This window comes from Mycena indigotica, assembly GCF_014461135.1.
Source record: "Mycena indigotica strain 171206Taipei chromosome Unknown Mind.scaff0002, whole genome shotgun sequence".
NCBI lineage: Eukaryota > Fungi > Basidiomycota > Agaricomycetes > Agaricales > Mycenaceae > Mycena > Mycena indigotica.
In genome coordinates, this window is record NW_023503001.1 from 5,625,958 (window position 1) to 5,647,472 (window position 21,515).

Below are 21,515 nucleotides of genomic sequence, written 5' to 3' on the forward strand. Positions count from 1 at the left end.
ACGACAACGGGAAGGAGGATAACCAGGACATCGTCCTACTCCCGGCGGGGCTATTCAAGGAACACGCGATCCGCGCTATGCTGACACTGGAGCATACGGAGGGCGACGGGCTAATAGACTCAATCCGGCGGGCCGAATCGGCCACTGAGGAAAAGGTCCTCAAACTCGGGGAAGACGGGGAACCGGAAGGCTGGGAACAGCATGACGGCTTCAAGACTCGGAACGGACTGGTATACGTACCCCCGGCTATGGGACTGCAGCATCGGGTGCTACGGCAACACCATGACATCCCTATCGTGGGACACCCGGGGTGGCATCGAACCCTCGAGCTGACGACCCGCAACTACTGGTGGCCGTCTATTCAAGCCGATTGCCAGGCATACGTACGGGCCTGCCCGTTGTGCTAACGAACGAAGATATTCCCGAGACGCCCCGTAGGGACCTTGGTCCCGAATAGCGTGCCGACTCGGGTATGGCAGCGCATATCAATCGATCTGATCGTTCAACTACCCAAATCCTCTGGGTACAACGCAATTCTCGTAATCGTCGATCGACTGGGTAAAGGGATACGCGTACTCCCATGCACGGGAAACATCTCCGGGGAAGGAGTCGCTCGGCTATATCGCGATCACGTCTGGAAGGATTACGGATTCCCAGAGGAAGTAACTAGCGACCGGGGCCAGCAATTCATCGGGCATTTCATGAGCGACTTGAGCAAAATTGCTGGGAATCAAGGTCCGATCTTCATCGGCGTATCACCCACAGACGGACGGGCAAACGGAGCGTACGAATATGGAGGTCGAGCAATACCTTCAAACATTCTGCAACTTCCAGCAGAGTGACTGGTCCGACTGGCTTTCCCTAGCGGAATTCGCGTTTAATGACAAGGTTAACTCTTCAACGGGATTCTCGCCCTTCTTCCTCACACTGGGATTCCACCCGAGAAAGGGGTCCGAAGCCCCGCAAGACGTCCCCGACCGAGGCCGCTACAGTGTTTGCCGAGCGAATGAAGGAAGCCCGGGCCGATGCGGCCGAAGCTATGAAAGAAGCCCAGGAAACGATGAAGAAATACTACGATCGAAAACACTCTCCGGACCCGAATTACGCCGAAGGGGACAAAGTTTACCTCCAGGGCACGAATTTGACCAGCGATCGACCCTCAAAAAAACTGGACGACAAGAGGTTCGGGCCGTTCGAAGTCAAGCGCAAAGTGGGTAAAACATCCTACGAACTGGTGCTACCCCCAACCTGGCGCGTAAGCCCCGTATTCCACACGGCGCTATTACGACCCTGGAACGCCCCAGTAGCCGATCATCAACGGGCCGCCCCACCACCCCGGCAGAAATGCGGGACGGCGAGCCTCACTACGAAGTCGAGGCCATTTCCCTCGTACGCAAGCAAGGTCGACACCGCCTGAGGTACTTAATTCAGTGGAAAGGCTACCCTCGGGAAGAGTGGACGTGGGAATTGCGGGACAAACTGGAGGGCGCAGAAGAGGCACTCGAGGACTTCTATACTCTCAACCCGTTCGCGCCCCGCGAAGAACTCGTAAACGGCCGATGGAAAATCCGAAAGCAAGACCAGGGGACGCGGACCCATAGGGCGTCGAGACGCCGCCCACAACGGAGGGGGTGATGTCACGGTTCGGGTCGGGCCGTCCGGGCCATAAGGCCGCACGGGCCCGAACGGGCCCGCATGGGCCCGTATACCGCCGTCCTCCTGGACGCCCCCTCATTCTTCCAACCCCTTCCGTTCACCCCTACAGCCCTACGCAGTGCCCATCCGATCCGCCCTGGGACCTGGCGCCCATCCGATCCATCCCTAATACCGTAGCGTATAAAAGTCGTACTTACAAGATGTAGTCGCTAGGCTAATATCGTCTATTCTCCGGGCGAATACCCATCTCTCGTGCTCCTCAGACCCCTTCGAAGTCGGACCCCCCAACGCCCCGATACGGCCCGAGCCCGACGCTGACAGTCCCAACCTGGAACAGCAGGCTACGTACACCTTACACAGGCATCTTGTATAAGCTACGTGCACCTAGAGCCTCCCCCCGTTGTGAACAGGCAAACAAGTCTTGCCGTTGCCGTTTTGCAGAACTCAGCATCTAGGTACGAAAAATGTTATTCAAAACTTGAATGGGTTATTTGCAATTAATTGTTCTGTATGAGCTCTCCTGCGCCAAACGCAGCAAGGTGCGGCGGCGGTGTTCAAAAGATGTGATTATAATATGGCTGCTAATTTTTGTCGCAGCATCCGAGCTAACAGGGCGACCAATCTGAGCCTCCCAACTCCCAACTATCAACACACTTCGCAAGTGAAACATTGATCGTGCATGTTATCAATGGCTCTCATCCCAATCAGATATATACTCCAAGGCGGGAGAAGCACCTACTTCTTCTTCTCACCCTCCCCCGGAGATAGCAAGCAACCTCCGGACACCCGCCCGCAACCCACTGAAGGCCAGAAACAGATCTGTGCATTTGTGCTTGTACCGAAGTAATAATAAAACAAGGAACGAAATGCTACAGTAAATAGATAGTAACACAAGAACGAAGCAAGTAAACGGGGGCGATTCAAATGGGTGGTAGCGTATAAGGGGGGCATCAGTATTCGTATCCATAGCGAGGGAATATGATACAACAAAATTTAAGTCCGTCGACGGCAGAAACGAGCGACAAGCGACCAAACGAAAGCGATGGAGAGCGAGTAAAGAGAGAGTGGGAGGGTTACAACGCAACCCCATTCATGTTGGCCCATGGATCCTCCGACTTCGCCATTAGTCTTACAGGCGGTTGTTGTGTAGGGTCTGGGGAGCCTGGGTAGCTGCCTGTGCTGTACGATCGCTGCCGCGGGCCACCGTCAAGCATCAAGCCGCCTCCTTGAGGTACTTGGCCAAAGTCGTTGGGAAGCCGACCATTAGCTTCCAGTGCGCGTTGGCAGTCTGCGCCACCATCCGAGCGCACTGATAATAGAAAATTAGTTGAGATAAGAAGGACAAAAAGAACACGCACAATGCCTGTTAAGCGCATCCATCCTCGCAAACTGTTTGTTGCATCCATCGCAGGTGAACGGACGATAATTCGTGTGCAGCTGCTCGTGTCGTTTGCAGTCGTGTTGGCGTGCAAAGCCCTTTCCACACCCGGGCCATTTGCACAAGAACGGCTTCTCCTCATTGTGACTGCGGATATGACCCTTGAGATTGAAGCTTCGCGTGAATGTGCTACCGCAGCCGGGGACAGGGCACAAGAACGTTGCTTCTTGCTTCCGCCGATTATGAGATGCTTTGCTTGTCCGCACAGTAGTCACATTAGGCTTGGAAACAACCATCGGGACTTCGACATCGGGGGGTAGATCGCTATAGTGAGGATTTGGGGAAGCGTGTGGGCTAGGATACGGACTTGGTCGGGCAGAAGAATTGCCGCTCCACAGTCCACTAGCTCGCTCGCTGCCTCGAATCGAACCACCTGATGCACTACGCTGGTGAAGGTTTCGCCCGCGAATTGAGGGAAGGGGCTCGATTGGAGATAAAAACGAGTTGGAGCCCCGTAAAAAGTCGGCGCCATCGGGCGGAAAGAGCGAGGAACCAGCACGAAGATCTTCTGAACGGGACTGTCTAACATGACTAGGCCGCCCAGTGTCAGACTTGGTTCGTCGAAGATTGACGCCGGCATCTGGCGATAAGAAATTGTTGGTCGAGCTGGGAGGTCCGAAGCTGAAGTGACTGAGTGGAGGTGGTTGGTTGCCAAACGACGCGCGATGGGGGCTACCGCCATTCTCGAAGCCATGGTGGCGGGAGGATGGGACTACATCGTTCATCGAAACAGTTCCCTCATCGAGCGCCGACCCTATGTTGCCCATCTGATTGATGAAATTGCCCGTGTCCCATGTTGGCGGTTCGAGGGACGGGTTTGACTGGCTACGTGATCGCGGTGGTAGGTCGGTCGGGAAAAGGTAGGGTTGGGAATTGTTGGGACGGTCGTCCTGCTGAGCAGACTTCCACGGTTGAGATGAGGAGGAGGTGGACAACGCAGTTCCTAGAACAAGGAGCTAAATTTGGATTCTCGGAGATAACGGAGAGCTTTACTCACCCTGATGTAGAGTCTCTAGATTGCTCTGAAACGGCACAGCGGTTGCGACCCCAGCTCCACCACTCACAGGTGTGGCAGGCACAATGTGTAGTTGGGGTCCTAATCCATCGCCTTCTGGTGCATTAATAATGGGGGGTGCAAAGGTGGGGGGAGGTCCAGTAACATCGGGAGGCATAACGAGTCGTGGAGGTGATTGCGGCTTCTGTAGACCTGGAGAACCGGGAGGCTCGCGGGGAAGAGGGTCGGTATTCCAATTAGGAGATTTGACCGTCATGTTCTCGAATGACTGCGCGAAATCCATTCGTGGTGAAGGTGAAAGATGGTTGGAAGACACAGAAGAAGCCCTGCTTCGTAAATGGCCCTCTTCTCCACTATCTCCACCGTTACTCGAAGGTGAGCTGGGGTCGAATGAGCCATGCCGTAGGTCGGGCCCTAGCCCTACAGGGACAGAAGATATTTGGGAAGGATCGTATGGGCCGGGCATGTACTCGTTGTCATTGAACATAAGCAGGGAGGAGGATTGTGGCCCGTCGAATTCCGATGGATCGTAATCGCGGACACGGGCGTCTGAATGCTCGTCCTCGAAAAGACCAAACGACTCCTGTTCTCCGTTGAACGACAGCTCCGAATGGTTTGAGTAAGGTGAGTTGTGGTATGACCCGTTGTAAGAGGGCGTGTGGGGGAAGGGTGGGCTACCCAGATTGAATGAGTCGGGGTCGAGGGAGATGTGGTACTGGTCGGGAGAGGGTGCTTGAAGTTCAACTTCGCCTATATAGTCTTGGTCTTGATGTTCCATGAAGGGATGGGGGCAGTGCGCCGCACGTCGTCAAAGGATGCGGCGGTGTCTTGTTGTGGGAGAGGGCAAGTCGTGCAGGTCCGTGTCACACAAGCTAGTCACGATACTTTATAAGGCAACAATCATCACGGCCCTGATTGCTCCCCGTCGCGGTAACCATACACCCGTCTCTAACTTTCTAAGTCTCTTCTCTCAAGTTTCTTTCGTCCGTTCGTCGAGCGAACAAAACTTGCACCCTCAAACACTGCCCCGACACAGCGTCTCAACTGCGATAATGGTGAGGCGGTGACTGATAACTGAATGGCAGTGCTAGCTTCTTTCCCGTCGAATACGAACGGTTTTGTTTGTATCCGCATCATGACCTCAACCAGACATACCATCGTCTCGTCTCGATCTGAACCTGTTTTTCTTGTGGTTTCTTAGACACCGCGACGATAGTTCCCCTGGATCTGGATTGTCTCTGCCTGGTTGGTTGGCATCACGGAAGTATATGAACAATACAAATAGCTCAAACCAGTGACTTTTGACTGCGGACGATTCGGAACCACTGCGGTAATCTTAGGTCCAATCGCATCAGCGCTTTACAAAGCGATCTTGACGTCGAACTTCGGCGTTGGCGCCGTCACTCTTTAGCAGCTAGAGGATTACTGGACGAAGGCTAGCATCTAGTAATCTTGTCTTGAGTCTTACTGAGGTGTCGGGTCGTCCTTGGGTCGTCCATCTATCAAACACGAAGCATAGATGATGACATCGACATGATTAAGACGGGGCAAACGCCGAACGGATCCCGCAAATCATACGACTGTTCCCTACATTGGTGACCCGAAGAAGCAGGCCGCGACGTCTCCAGTCGCCTTGAATGCAACGAGTGTTTGGTCCCTTCAACTTGAATTCCACTTACTGCGTATGCTCAGGCTGGTACATACTTGATGTCAACTTGATGTACCGACTTGGCAGTCTGCCCTAGACTTTAGACTCCGATCCTTGGCAATAGAGACATCCTGTTTATTAATCGAGGTCGTTCAAACGAGCCTTAAGGTTGCCGAGCAACAGTTCTTGGAAGACCGTTCAACCGGCCCTTGGATTCAGGCGTCCGAGGTGTGATTTATAGTTATATGTCCTACTTGAATAGTAACTACGTGGATCCTCGCTCGGTAGAGTCCGAGGAGAGTCGAAACGAAGTTGAAAGCTCTTGTTGAGAGCAAACTACATGGTCGATCCAGAATTCAGATCCGCGCATCAGGTACCGAGTCACGGTGACAGCTTCACAAGTTCTCACAGCACTACTTACTACTACTATCTTCCTCCGAAGTGCATGCTGAGCGCTGAGACCGGAAACCAGCTAGGAACTCATTGCTGTGACTAGTCGACTAGTCCAATTTTCCCTTAACCATCCAGGCAACGATTTGAAGTACTTGGACTACTACGAAATTTCTGGCGCTTCCTAGGTTTTTTTTCGAGGGTTCAAGCCTGAGGATACTCGGTATGTTCCGCAGCCACTCATCGAACGTGAAGCTTAGTGTTTACCCATGCCCCAAGTACATTCACTGGGACTAGCATCCATACCCAAACTTCAAAGCACAGCCTGAGGCTGGCAGCGGACGAATGGAGGAAAGCTTAAGCGAAGAAATACCAATCGCGGGTCAGCCACACATCGGAGCACTCCCCACAGAACTTATCGCTCAGATATTCCTCGAAGTGGTGGAAGGGAGGCTCAATGTTGACCTGAAGTTATCTTGGTGGAACCCCAGGTCCGACCCACAATGGACGTTGGCTCGAGTTTGCGGGGCGTGGCGTGACGTGGCCCTTTCCACACCTTTACTCTGGCGAAGCCTCCACATCCGCCACAGCTTCGCCCCATACGACTCCGTTCCCGTTGCAAGACTGCGGAGGGTACTCAAACTACAACTGGACCGCGCTGTGGGGGCCCCATTGCATGTTTCCTTCAGCTCGCCGTACGACGAGGACTTTGATGCCAGGCGCAGGGCCCAACGAGCAGTCATCGTCAACGCCTTGTTTGCAGCAACGCATCGTTGGGAGACAGCTGATCTTTCCGTGGCAGAAAACGAAATGCGCATCCTTCACAATCTTCCTTCCGACGACCCATTTCCACTTCTTCGAGTATTGAAGCTCACACACAACAAGTGGACGGCGAGCGAGCGCGAGCTCGACATCCTGAGTATCTTCCAATCCAACCACAATGCCCCTCCCAATCTCCGCCACGTCGGGTACTCCGGCGGCTATCGTGGCTTTTCATTCAACCTTCTTCTCCAACATCTACGTAGCCCAAGCTTTCCTTGGGCACAAATCACCTCGCTTTCCCTGCGCACCGTTCTGGCGTCGACAGCAACAGTTGCCCGCGGACTCGAGCTCCTCCGACCGGCCGGTCCCGCGCTTCAAGCCCTCAATTTGGCCGAATACCAACTTCATGACCTGGACGATATATCCACCGAGAACTTGGACGACCTCATATTTGACCAGCTCCGATCACTGACTTTCAGCAACGGCAACGACAGTATTTTGCGCTACATCCGCGCGCCGAGGCTGGAGAGCTTCGAGCTCTCGGACAGTTCCGGTATTCCGAGAGACACGACAAGTGCCGACATTATGGCATTTGTCTCGCATGCGCCACAACTGGTACAACTCCGTTTGCACGGCGTCAAAATGTCACCCGCTTCTTTACTCGAAATTCTCGCCGGGATACCAGCGCTGCAGAAGCTCGTCGTGGAAAACTTGTATAACTACTTGCCAGTAGAGGTTGTTACCGCACTGGCGCTGCAACCAGAGGCTCGGGCCGCTCGGCAAGAACCCAGTGAGGCCGGTAGTGACTCGAATCACCAAGTCCCTTCAAGTTCGAAATTCCATCCGCTTGTTCCACAACTCCAACATCTCGAGCTGGCTGGCTTTGAGAAAATAGGCCTCAGTAGTACGGAAGCATTCGTTAGCCTGGTGCGAAGCCGGGTCAACAAGGGCTTGCGAAGGGTCAAATTCTATGGATCTGGCCTCCCCTACAATTTAGACGATGAATTGAGGAACGAAGGCTTTGGATTTCTGCTATATGTAACCATATAATGAACTACCGCTCGTTTAGGGTAAGTACCTATATTGGCGCCGTGACTCAATTGTGACCGCGTGACCGCCTGACTTTTTCTCTTCAACCTCATCGCTCTCAGCTGTAATTATCGGCTCTTATCGCGGAACGCATCGCACAAGTACATGCATTGCACTCCAAGGCGTGTGGACTAAACCATCCGAAACCAACTCGGCCGCCAATGAAATGGCACAAATGCTTGGGAGTGCCCCTATGGGATTCGGTCGACTTCCCTGCGAACTCATTCATCGAATATTGGGCGAGGTTGTGGAGTCGGCGTCGTATTGGCACCCTCATATAACTTCACCCGGGATACTGTCCCAAGTCTCTGTTTCCTGGCGCTCGTTCGTTCTTTCGGCGCCGTTGCTCTGGAGAAGCATTCGTATCTGCCACGATTCCAGCTTCCCCTCAAATGGTTTGCGAAAAGCACTCGAGCTTCAGCTCGCGCGCTCTGCTGCTGCCGGTCTTCGCATCGCTCTTGTGGTGCCATCAGAAGAGGATTGGAAAGTGCTCCAAGATATTCGCGGTACTCCCCCCGAATTTCGGAGCGACCACGCTCTGTATAGCTACTTCCAGCAACGCGAAGTGATCGTGGACGTCTTGTTTGGCGCCATTCATCAGTGGGAGACCGCCGAACTTTCTCTGGCACACGCCGAAATGCAAAAGCTTCACCATGCCATAACCCAAGCTCCATCGCAAGCCCCCTGGCTTGAGGTGCTGAAAATTACGCATAACGGATGGGCCGACGATTTGCCAGGTCCGCACGACTGCGCCGTTCTCGGCGTCTTCCGATCGGACGTCCCGGGCCAGCCCCCGCCCAGACTGCGACATGTGGGATATTCCCATGGCTCCAAAGGGTTTTCCTTCCAGGTGCTTTACCGGCACTTCAGCAGCCCGAGCTTTCCATGGCATCAAATAACTTCGCTTTCTTTGGACCTCGGCGACTCCACGTTATCTCGGACTGCAACTCTCGCCGAGGAACTGCGACTTCTTCGTCAGAGTGCTTCCACATTGCAAGCGCTGGAGTTGAAACACATGAACGGCCGTCTCTCGGCGGCCCCCACCCACTATCCAATCATCATATTCGACCAACTCGAGTTGACTATTGTTGATATAATAATACCTATAAGTAGCGTACCAGGATTGTTTATCTACATTTATAATTACTTACTTACTTACTACTTCAAGTTAGCACCATTGACATCAAGTACTTATCGTAGAACGTCAACGTTCAAACTTCACGTTGCGTTCAAGTTGGCTATAACTTATTCTTATCTGCACAAGTATATGAACCTAAGCATCCGGTTGAATTCCTATGCGTACGTATACTTCGAATCGGCGGCAGGTAATGTCAGTTGACTCAATGAAGGTGGTGCCGGTTCCGATATTGCGCACGGACAAAATCAAATTTTATCCCGACATAACACGGCCTAAAACGCGTGATTAAAGACGGAATATCTTGATCGGGCTAAATCGGGTAATTTGCACCGCCGTTTGCACCGGAACCGGCCTGACTCTGCCTTTCACCACCGAAAATTTAAGAGCGCTCCTCAGCCTCTCGACGCAGCAGCCCCAGGGCGTCCCCACTCCGAGCCTACATCGTCGCTATCTCTCTTCTCCCCGCCGCCGCCCCACCCCCCATGGCGACCCGTATCCAATTCGAAAACCACAGCGATATCGGCGTGTTCTCCAAACTCACCAACGCCTACTGCCTCGTTGCCATCCAGGGCAGCACCAACTTCTACTCCGCCTTCGAGAGCGAGCTCGGCGATGTCGTCCCCATCGTCCACACGAGCATCGGTGGAACGCGAATCGTGGGCCGCCTGACAGCCGGTGAGTGCTCAAGGCCAAATCTTCGCTCTCTCCAACTGTGTTTCTAGGCAATCGCCACGGCCTCCTTGTTCCGTCCACCACGACCGACCAGGAGCTGCAGCATCTGCGCAACTCCCTGCCCGACGCGGTGGCCATCCAGCGGGTCGAGGAGCGGCTGTCCGCGCTGGGCAATGTGATCGCCTGCAACGACCACGTGGCGCTCGTGCACCCCGACATCGACCGCGAGACCGAGGAGATCATCGCGGACGTCCTCAAGGTCGAGGTCTTCCGCCAGACCGTCGCGGACAACGTGCTCGTGGGCAGCTACTGCGCGATAACGAACCAGGGCGGGCTCGTCCACCCCAAAACAAGCGTGCAGGACCAGGACGAGCTCAGCAGCCTGCTCCAGGTCCCGCTCGTCGCCGGCACCGTCAACCGCGGCTCGGACGTCATCGGCGCGGGGCTCGTCGTGAACGACTGGTGTGCATTCACCGGTCTCGAGACGACCGCCACGGAAATCAGCGTCATCGAGGCCACATTCAGTATGTCTCCCAGCGCCGTGCTGCTCCCTCGCCCAACTGACCTATCACAGAACTGCAAGGTCAAGACTCGACCAAAATCATCGGCGAGATGCGGGATGCGCTCATCGACAATTGGGCATAGTGCGGCTGTTTCTGACTGGTTGTCTTCTTTTGCATCCCACTTGTATCGCTATCCAGGCTTGTACAATCTTCAAAGTGCTTTTTGTTTGCGAGTGAAGGCTTCCCGAAGTTGGAATACTTTTTAGCATCTTTTTTTGGAGTGACGGCCTCCAGCTGACTCGCAGCTGACTTCACTCTTATACCTCTTGCCTCTGGTTGTATAATATTATGCAGGATAATGTAATGAGCAGCAAGATATATCTATAATATAATATCATAAGAATATTGTGAAGCATTACATATATTATAATTATAACATAATCCTCTTATGATATGTTATATAATACAGTGCAAGAATTTCAACTTTGGTTTTATTAGTAGACACTTTGGTAGTAATGGTAGTAATATCATATGATATTATAGCATGACAACCCACCCAAAATGCTCTCTAAGTCTTGTATAAAGGAGATCTTCCAGTTATACTATAGTATTTTACTTAGGTTGCATGTCACACTGCCAACTTGAATACTAAATATATATTTGTATTTTAGACAACAAAACATTCTAAATTGGTAATTTCTGGGCACCTCTAGCACTAAGAGTTGCCTAAGTAGGATATAATTCAAATTGACAATTTGGTTGTTATCACACCAAAATTAGTATTTGAGTAAAAATACTATGGTGGTTCCATGTGACCACTCTTTGTTCTTTGCTAAGGTGTATACTTATTTCCTAGTGTGAGATATCTCTGTGGCCTTGCAATCTCTGAGGGCATACAGATACTACTAAGTACTAATAGCAAGAGTAAGAGTGGCAGTAAAAGCAAGCATATTACTATACAAGTTAGTTTAATGCTGTATGGGCAACCCTAGAGGCTCTGATGAGAGTCCTAGCAGGCAAAGAGAAGAAACTCTGAGGGTCTGCCTGCTCGGGCACCAACTATATACTGGTCATCCATAACTTCTGATGTAAAGTGCAGAAAGCCCACAGGCCTTGTCCCCAAGGTGATTGTTGGAAGGGTCTTGACAGATCAGTGATACACTGACTCAGAAAAACAATTGGATCAGCCGTGTGACAGTTTTGCATGACATGTTGCTCCACAACGACGCAACTGCACCATGAGATTAGATATGGGATTTGGAGGCTATAGTACCTAGTACTGTCCCATTTCGTTCAATTCAGCGGGCCTGTGACCCGTGATCGTTTGGCCGAAAGGTTCAATTCGGCCGCAGGCCAAATTTTGTGTGACCTCTTACCTAAATAGGAAATTTGAGATTTCTCCAAATCGGGACGGGTTTGGGACCAAAAGAATTGGCTGTGACCCGTGACCGGCCGAAATTTTTCGGCCAAAAAATCTGATGTGACCGTGACCCGCAGAATTGATTGAAATAGGTCAGTATATACTGTATGAAATTTAAAAGCAGAGCTTCAGCTATGACAGAGAAATAATCAAAAAGGTGACAAAGTGTGATCCAATTAAATTTCCATTTTTGGACAAATTCTAGAAATTGGTTCCGAATGAGCTAGAGAAAGTGAGACTCGAAGCGGAAAACAAACCAGATGCTAGTAGTGGGTTGCCCATCCCTTGTTCTTCATCAATTCATGCACCCGGTTAGGCATGCTATTGTACAGCTTGTCGATGAGCACCTGGTCGATCTTCCCCCACTCCTCCTCCAAAGCCAGCCATAACTCGTCCAAATTCTTGGGGAGGACCTCGCGAGCACGCACCTTGCAGTCTAAATGATCCCAAAGATTCTCTATGATGCTCATATCGGGTGAGTTAGGGTAGGGTGCTGTAAGTTGATCTGGTTTATAAACCAGTTAGAAACACGTTTTTAAAAACAGTGTTAGTCTTTAATTCCTGGGGCTGGGAGGTGTTTATAAACAGCCAGGTGTGACACAATATCACATCAGTCACACAATCAACACTGCCAAATATAGTAATTTCCTTCTGAATACCTAGTTGCTGATGTTGAAAATGCTGTTCCTATTAAGGGGTAGTTTACTGTAGTATTTTAATCAGTTCGTCAGTCACGCGTCACACAGGGCTCAAGCCGACGAAAATTTTTCGTCAGTCACGCATATCCGGCAGAAATTGGCCCCAAATTGGTCCATATATGGTAATTTTCCGTCCGATCCGGCGCCTCCGGCGCCGACATTCCCTAATGGGGAAGGCCTGACGAAAGTTTAAGTTCGTCGCACATGTCACGCAGGTTGGCAGGTGACGAATTGATTAAAATAGTACAGTAGTGATAGGGTAGTAGCAGATTATAGAAGCAGTACTACTGAATAATCATATAGATACTGAGGTATATTAAGTAATCTCCCCTTGTTTTAAAAACTGTTTATAAACACCCCTGTTTTTAAAAACTGTTAGAAACACCTGTAAGTATTGGCTGGGGAATTACTTACAGCACCCTAAGTTAGGGCAGGCTCATACCCATCCCTCGTTGCAGAGCAGCCAGATCCGAGAGCATAGTTTTAGACTAAATATGTAATGATTTTTGACCCAAATCAAAGTGATGTGACAAGTGTTATTATTTTTTGGGGTGAGCGCTCTGCAAGAGGGCTGGCGCAGCTAGCCCGGCCCGGCTCCGAGCCGCGTAACCTCCGCCCACCACTCTTTTCTTCCTCCGCGTCCAACCCATCTCCGCAGCCTGCGAACGACGCGTCGACTCCAGTCCCGACACCTTCCATACCCCCTCTGTCTCCGCCGCCACCCCGGAAGCCAACCAAGCCGATGCACAAGTGGATCAATAAAGCTAAAGCATACCTTTCAATTCTGAAAGAGCCATCGTTCAAGAATAAACCACCTTTGAAATTGGTACTAGTATTCCTGCATTGCTTTACTAGTAGGTCTATGCTATGTTGCAACTTGAACATATTCAATAGTCATCCGAATACCAGTCTGGTGTCCGATTAATCCCCTTCTGCACCACTGCGATGCCCTGCCGACTCAGCTTTTCAACAGTTTCACGAGAAATAGATGGCTCTTTCAGCGATATGCGGTTGAGAATCGACCCACGGCCTTCCGCAATCCTCAAAAGGCGCTCGTCGCAGTCGCGATCTTGAAGTGGATAGTCCTTTAGCGTCAAACAACGGAGTCTCGGGAGTGCCGGAAGGGTCAGGCCTTGCACGAGCGCTATTGTGGCCGTGAAGTCGAGCTGGTTGACCGGGGAGAGCATCTTCATGAGCCCGAGCTCCAGTTCTTCGATGCGGGAAAATGGGTTAGAGTTGAGCATTGTGAGCAGCAGTGATGTGATGAGCGAGGCTGCTTGTGCATCACCGAGGACATTTCGGAATGGGAGGAGAATGGAGAAATGTGTGAGCCGGGCCGATGAGCGGCTGAGCATTAAGCTGATAGACTCCAATAACGTCGTTATAGTGGTTTCTCGACGGACATGCCCGACCGCCAGACGTTGTAAAAGCGGAGCGTTTGTGTGATTGAGGATTTGGGACATGAAGTCGGCGTCGCAATCCTGCAATGTCAAAGAATTGAGGCTACAAGGAGTTATGTCTCCACCGGTTATTTTGGCGTTAGAAGACCTCCCGACGGAGGCGCAGAGGTGGAGGCTGGATTCAGGAGAAAATGAGGGCAGAATATGCAAAATTGCATCCGCTGGGAAGCCCCATAGAGTGCACTTTTGCAGCTTCTTCCATACAGATACGGATATGGTCGGGAGGCGGACGATCCGGTCAGCGGCCATAAGCGACAAATGAGTGAGAGAACCAAGGGCCGCAAAGAATGCTGCCACTTCTTGAGGTGTGCTCCAGTCTGTATCGCCCCATGGTACGGACATCGACGTCCAATCTTCCTCGAAATAGCCAATTGCGATCAAGAGATGCCTTAGCCGCGAAAAGTCTCGAGCCAGGCGAAGGATGTGTGTGAGCTGCTCCTCCGACACATAAAACTGGGCAGTTATGACGCGCACAGCCGCGCTGAGCGCAACATCTATAATGCCATTCTCGAGGGAGGGGGATTGGATGTGTAGCGCTAATGGCGCGTCTTTGGACCGTGCGATCTGCAAGCGCATTCGCTTCGCGACAACGGCTTCAGAGTAAGTCATGCTTTTTCTTGACCAAATTGTGTACGAGACATGACTCCAAAGCTGGGGAGAGCTTGTTACGACGTCGTCCCAGCGCTTGTCAATGCACACCTGCCGTAGCGTGAAGTTTGCAATGGGACTTGGATCGTCGGAAGGCTTGTGCCATGGCGGGGGACGGGCGCTGAGAAAGCGGGAGAATATTTCGCACAGAAGCTCGTCCGCAAAGAATGGGTGCGTTGGAGCCTGAGTTCGTGTTTGTTGGCACATGTGGTTGATTCGGGGGACCGTGGGAGCGCGAAAAAAGGAATGGGAGACAAGCCTTCAATGGGCCCGCAATGTTGTATGTCATGAGAACAGGACCACAGATATTGAATGCAAACTTTGTGGAGGTAACTCTTAACTGTAGTTACATAAGAGTCGATCTGACTAAGCATTCGGCTGATGCTGACGTTCCACATTTTGGTTATGGCACCAACCCAACGTCGTCAACGTTCCACTGACTACCACGACAAGCAGGACGTTTTCTGGACCGCGAGTGATTTCGAGTCCCAACCATCATCTGGAATGCCTCGCGGCGGACTTAGACTTCATCGAATGGTACGTCCTTTGGGGTCGTTTCCCGTTGAAACTGTCGGTAGAATCCTTCCCCAGACTGGCAACGAATGAGTCCGCTTTGCGTATTTGCGGCTTGAATATGGGTCTCACAAGCCGTGTTCAGGGGCAACTCAGTCATGCCAGGCTGCTAGGGCTTGCTTCAAAGCTGCGACCTCTTGCTACCATTGTCATTGTGCTGGTGAGTAAGTCGCTTCGCACGTTTGCAAGTAATTCAATGAAGAATCGGAGGGCAGGGCTTGACCGGCATGGCTTGATCACATCGGACGAAAACCACTCCCCCTCCCTGCCTTGGCCCGGGGCTTCCGCCCAGGTCCAGCTCCCAAAGACAAATGAATATTTCTTCTTCTCTCTGTTTCTGACCCCGAGCCTCCCCGAGCTCGCCGGTCCTGCAAATAAGCACAGGCTTACGTTTCAGGCCTGGGGCATCACCAAGGCGCGCCACCCTGGACCCCACTCTATGCTGGCTCAAGTACTACTTATGGTGCGTACCCGCTCCGAACCTTCTATTCAACCTTCACGATACGAGATCTTCCTATAGAATGGACAGTCGCCGTCCCCGTTCCCCCACACTTCTCCAAAAGCTCGCACAAAAGCTATCCCCGGGCCGCTCTCGCTCTCGCGTGGCCTCAACATCCACGAGCGTCAATAATGCCGCTTCGACGATAGCCGCTCAACAAGCGCGAAATGCCGCGTTGCGAGAATGCGGTCTCCTCCCCCCTCTCCCATCGGGCGTTCCAGAAGCACACAAAGACGGCCGCACTCGCGAGCGCACCACAAGAGATCGTACAACAGTGGCAAGCCGCATCAAACAACAGTGGGAGGCCAAAAATCACGCCGGGTTGGTTATTTTGGATCAGCTTGAGGAGGCGGATGCGTTGGTGGAGGAACAGGAGGAAGGTGCAGAACGCGACAGCGCATCATTCATCTGCGACACCCCTTCTCTGTTGAGCAACAACTCAGACTCTGGCTCGGCAATGACACTGAGCGCGCAATCGTTCGTCGGTGGGGGCGGCAATGTCAGCGTGTGGAATGCCTCAGATGACCCACCAGCTTTCAAGGCCACTCTAGAGAAAGGTTTCGGGGAGAAAACCGGATCGAGCGGACGCGATGGAGAACGGAGTCATAAAACGGTAGCCGGCAGGTATTCTAGCTTCACGCAGCACGCGCTCCGTGTCGGGGTCAACCCCACGATGCACACGCCCGGCAGCATCATGGCGCAGGCCAGCCAGATCGAGGATGCGGAGAGCAGACGCCTGACGGAGGTGGCGTTCATGTAACTTCTCCGCCCGCGAGTCAAGACATTTCTTCTCATACCACACTCATTTGTTGTTCCATGTAACTATACTGTACTAGTAGCAGCTCTAACGTGTAATCTCGTAGCCCTCGTTCAGCTTGTACTGTCTGATTGCTCTGACAGTGTTGATAGACACATTATTTCTATGACAGAGTCGACAAAGGCTGAAACTCTTTTTGCAATTGGTTGTTGGCAGCTGTGTCCGATGGCCAACTTGAACTTTTTTGCAGAAAAAAGAGAGACTTTTGAGGCCTCAAAAATGCTTGCGTGACAGGACTAGAATATTTGATGTTTTTCAAATTTCAATGAGTTTTTGGGCCAAGAAAGACTTTGTGTATGTCCAGAAACTTTTCCAGGCAGAAGATTACTGAAGCTCAAATGTAAGAAAGAAGGCATGAAGTGAATGATTAACAAGAAAGAGATAGAAAAATGGAATTTAAATAAAAGGGCATTGGTAGTAAGCAAAGCCTGAGGGCAATAAGTTATATAGTGCTGGCCAAATATTATCCTGAGGTTATGATATATTATAGGCATATCATATTCAGAGCTCCAACACACTAATATGTTTGTAGTACTAGTATAGTATAATCATACTCAGCTGTAAAATATGGATATGTTATGAATATATTCAACTATAATCTAGTATGCATATCTCTGTATATATTTGACATATTTGACTTATAGGGTTCTCAAAATATAATCAGGGGCATCACCACTAGTATTAGATTGGCCAGTAGACACTTGATCAGGGGTCCTACACTATATTCAATAGAGTCATCCCAAAGCAATCACTGTTGTGTCCTATTTTATAGACTTACTATATATATAATAGATAATATATGACATTTATCAGAAGTAATGCTAAATCAGACTAAGATTGGTAAGTATTAGTGAGTGCATAGACTGGGAAAATAGCTGTGATCATCCATCTTACTATATTTGAATATTATATGACTATAATATAGTATAGTTGTGACATAATATAATATATATATTCAAAGATAATTATCTTCAAGTGATCGACTATGTAAGAGCATAATATATTCAGAATATTATGAATATATTCAATATTTAATCAACCATAATATACCCACTAATCAAGTAGTTAAGTAGTCTCTTTAGTGCATGCAACAAACAATCTATAGTACTAGGTTTCACTATTTAGAGACATGTCATACTAAATGTGATTAGACTAGAGATGATAGACAGATATTTATAATGTAAGCATCCCAAAAACTAGTCCCTGAAGCAGTATTTATAGTTGTACAAAAACAGGGCCACTTCATTGACTTCGACTAATAAGTAATAGTATATGCAGAAACTGCTGCCAGGCTTTGGGTCAGGCCATGCAAGGCTCTTCTTGAAACATGCTCCTAGAACAGAACAGATGGTTTATTGGGCCCACAAGTTAAGTGAGCCAGGTTGGAGTCAAGTCAAATGGGTCCAGTAAGGCAGTCCCTTGTAGTCCGGTTGTGAAGTCAAATTGAGTTGTCAGGGCCTAATGAGTTGTTGATGCCTCCTTGCATGGAGAGAAGTGGTACAATATATGATCTAGGCAATTACTCTTATATTAAGCAGATGTCGTGTGAATATATGTGCATGTTTGGCATTGGCTTTAACAATTGATTTGCTCCACACTTCCATTTCTGGGGTCACTGCTGTTAAAGTCCTAAATTGGTAAGAAAAGCTGTAAAATGTGACCAATCCTAATTGGGACGCAAAGCTGTAAGTCATGTCTTGCACCCAGTATGGTGAACAAGTCATTCTTAAGGTTATTTACAAGTAAATATTCTCAAATTGCCTACAAATCGAGAAATAATTACACAAATGTTAGTGACTTGGGTTGACTCAACATATACTAGCAAGAGATATTTAAGAAGGCCATTGGGCATTTGTGTGCCATTCTATCGTTAGAAATTCATGTTATTCAAGCAATATTCAAGTTTAAAGCTGGGGCATAGCCCTAGCCTTATCTAGTAGAGTATATAGGTACACTATTGTGCCTATACATGGCCCCACTGAGAGGTGATGATATACCCTGACCTCTTTTGCTGCTCCCCTTGTCCTTGTCCCTGGCCATAGAGGAGACAATCATATGTCTTGTGGCAGTCCAGGTGCTACTCCTAACCCTTCATGACTACTGTTGTTCCTGTCCACACATGCTGTGAATTCAAGTTCTTTAACTCAAATATTGCTTCCTTTATCCCAACCAATGCCACCCCTTCTCCTGACAATGTCTACAATGTCACCAAGTACGATGACTTTGCTCAGTTTTGAAATCGGCAAGTTGCTGTGCAGTCACCATTGAAGCTTGCCACAGATAAGCATCTTTATGTGAAGCTGCTGGAACAGCTGGAACGGCACCACAAGAAGTCACTTCAATGGAAGACGACTAGAGCAGCGCTCAACATGGGCAAAAATGTCACTGCCCTGAAGCCCATTTGGGGCCTGCTCCGCGATCCTACAAGGAAGGCCGCCATTCTTCCTGCAATCATGCATGAGACGAGTGAGGTGGATTTTGCTGCCAATGGTGAGTTGTACACATTTCCAAGATACACAAGACTTTACAGGACTCATGTAAGGGCAACCCCGGAGGCCTGAGATCAAGGTCCTAGCAGGGGAGGATCCAAAGAGTGAATAGAAGTAAGCAAATACAAGTGAGGCTGACCTAGCAGGGGAGGATCCAAAGAGAAGAAACTCTAAGGGTCCGCCTGCTAGGTAGCGGAACTATATACTGCGCTCTTGACGCGCCAAGGCTGATCGTTGCTCCGTGCAGTATGCCTGCGCCATGTCGCAGGCCAGGTCCCAGGGGGATCGCCAGGCGGGGGCGGCGATGCGCCTGACGGAGGCGGTGATGCGATCACCGGAGTCGGAGCCGGAGTCGGACCGGAATCGGAATCGTCTCCGAGGGGCCGAAAGGGAGGTTCCCCTGACAACTCATACCAGCAGCCAACATTAGCAACAACACATTCTCATTTAACCCGACAGCCATGCACAAACGAACTTCCATCCAACACACTCTTATCCCTGCTATCACTGCTATCCCCACTCTTGAGCCACCTCCTGTCAAGCTTGAGGAGCCTTTATGCCCACCTGATATGCAGCAAATGGTCATGGCATTTAAAGAGCTGCCAGCACTTGATGGTGAGTACGAGTGGGAGGAGCTGGCGCATCTGGCTAAAAAGGCGTGAATGCAGCCAAATGTGACAACTACGGGTCCCAAAAATGTCAGCCTTGGCGCTGCAGGCCCTGTGTGTTTGCTGGTTGTGGACATGAGCTCAACTGCAGAGGCAAGGGGCATGGTTGGGAAAAATGCAAGCACATTACCCACCCTGACCATTCTGAACTTGGCACAGACCTGAAGACATGCAAGAGATATAAACAACGTGACTGAATGTGCTGGCAATGGGGGTCAATTCATAAGTACAAAACTATAATATAATCAGATAAATCCAATGTGCCCTTTCAATAACTATATATACCTTTGCTGTATCCAAAACATCACCACCTTCACTCTCCAGTTTGCGTGAGGGTACCAGCCTAATAGCAGCAAAATGTGCCGAACAGGTGCCAAATGCGGCTGGATATAGCTGGGGACGACTTGCCGCCGGCGGGCATCTCGGGGCTGCCTTGATCAATGCTAAAGACACCGAGAGCATGCAGTGCCATGCAAGCAGGGTTGGCAATGGTGAAGTGCAGAGGAAAACACTGGAAGCTAACCGGAGATCAACAGAGCCTCGGGCCAGGATGGTGATGTAACCTTTGATTTTTATTAGCTGCAGTGTATCTCTTCTTGGCAGTCAATCAAAAATGGATACACCTTGATTTCCTACCAAGCGCTGTTTGATATCTCAAACTTTCGAGACCTCCAGCACCTTGACAGAGTGCTGGACCTCTCTTGGGTTGATACACAAGGTATATACCAATGTTCCTACACCCATAGGCATAGTATTTGGCCTAAGCCTCAAGCAGTAGCTAGGGCAGAGCTTTCCTAAATTTCAAGCTCTAGCTTACTAGCAACTGCTAGCCAATTTGCCTAAAGTCTTGTGATATGATTATCAAAGATTGGTACTAATGTATCAATTTAATGTCTATGACTAAGATATTAGTATATATAGTACTGCTAACTTCTTTTCTTCAGGCCGATGACCTGGTTAAATGTTGGGTGGGCTGTGAGAATGAACTTTCCTATTTTAGACAGAAATGATGTAGCTTTATGTGACCATCAGATATATTGATGGCAATCAAAATTGTTCCACATTAATAACATTTTCCGAGAAGACATTGATTTTAATAATTAAGTTAAAGAGAACCTAAATAAAATTAAACAAACTTTTTTAAAATATGTAACATATGTAACATCTCCACTTAGGCTAAGCAATAGCTAGGCAGGCCACCAGAAGCAATAGCCAAGCTACAGCTAGAGCAAGCTATAGCTAGATATTTATAAAAGGACAGCTTAAGCTGCAGCTTCTGAATTTAGGCTCTATATTACCACTATGGCTCAGACATAAGCCATAAGCCAAGATTATTTTTCAAGTTGTGATTTGGTGTAAATGTGACGTCACTCTGTTTCATTTCTAGCTTCTTCAACCTTGCTTCAACCAGCGTCCCACGACCGTGCATGCTCGTTTTTCTTTTCTCATCCGCGTTCTACCAGCGTTAACTCGCTGAGTCCTGCGTAAATGAGTACAACTGGCTGTGTTTGCAAGAATCAGAATATCACATCGGCGAACGCAGATCCGCCGGCCCCACTCCCTGCTCATAACGTTACCGGCGCCAAACCTCTTCTTCTTGTCGTCCATCTTCTCCTTCTGCTGGTCGAGCCAGTCTCGTTTAAAGCAATGTCCACCTCCACCCCCACCCGCCGTGCCCCTTCACGGTCTCCTTCGCTTCTTCAGAAACTTACACGCAAATTCTCCCGCTCGCATTCTCGCTCAACCTCGAATCCCATCACTACCTCGGCTGGCTCAACACCAGAGCGCAACAATGCGCCTACGACGACAGCGTCTCAGCAAGCTCGCGCTGCCGCCTTGCGCGAACGCGGTCTACTGCCTCCCTTGCCATTGAGTGTGCAGGAAGCGCACCAAGACAGCCGTCTCGCTATTGTTACCTCGCCAGAGCCACCA

At 50.0% G+C, this 21,515-nt stretch overlaps 4 protein-coding genes across 4 annotated transcripts; 3 read left to right on the plus strand and 1 right to left on the minus strand.

Moving 5' to 3' along the window:
- Positions 1–2,729: 2,729 nt before the first annotated feature.
- Positions 2,730–4,887, minus strand: MIND_00278900 (Calcineurin responsive transcriptional factor; the record flags this gene model as incomplete). Its single annotated transcript, XM_037359661.1, has 3 exons — positions 2,730–2,965; positions 3,015–4,037; positions 4,092–4,887. The coding sequence occupies 3 exons, from the start codon at positions 4,885–4,887 to the stop codon at positions 2,730–2,732; spliced, it is 2,055 nt and encodes a 684-aa protein (XP_037224756.1).
- A 1,605-nt stretch (positions 4,888–6,492) lies between these two features.
- MIND_00279000 (F-box domain-containing protein) lies at positions 6,493–7,959 on the plus strand (the record flags this gene model as incomplete). The annotated part of the gene is made up of 1 exon (XM_037359662.1): positions 6,493–7,959. The coding sequence occupies one exon, from the start codon at positions 6,493–6,495 to the stop codon at positions 7,957–7,959; it is 1,467 nt and encodes a 488-aa protein (XP_037224757.1).
- A 1,659-nt stretch (positions 7,960–9,618) lies between these two features.
- MIND_00279100 (Eukaryotic translation initiation factor 6) lies at positions 9,619–10,453 on the plus strand (the record flags this gene model as incomplete). The annotated part of the gene is made up of 3 exons (XM_037359663.1): positions 9,619–9,811; positions 9,859–10,332; positions 10,383–10,453. 3 exons carry the CDS (start codon positions 9,619–9,621, stop codon positions 10,451–10,453), a joined length of 738 nt encoding a protein of 245 aa, XP_037224758.1.
- A 5,178-nt stretch (positions 10,454–15,631) lies between these two features.
- Positions 15,632–16,369, plus strand: MIND_00279200 (uncharacterized protein; the record flags this gene model as incomplete). Its single annotated transcript, XM_037359664.1, has 1 exon — positions 15,632–16,369. One exon carries the CDS (start codon positions 15,632–15,634, stop codon positions 16,367–16,369), a length of 738 nt encoding a protein of 245 aa, XP_037224759.1.
- Positions 16,370–21,515: the final 5,146 nt, after the last annotated feature.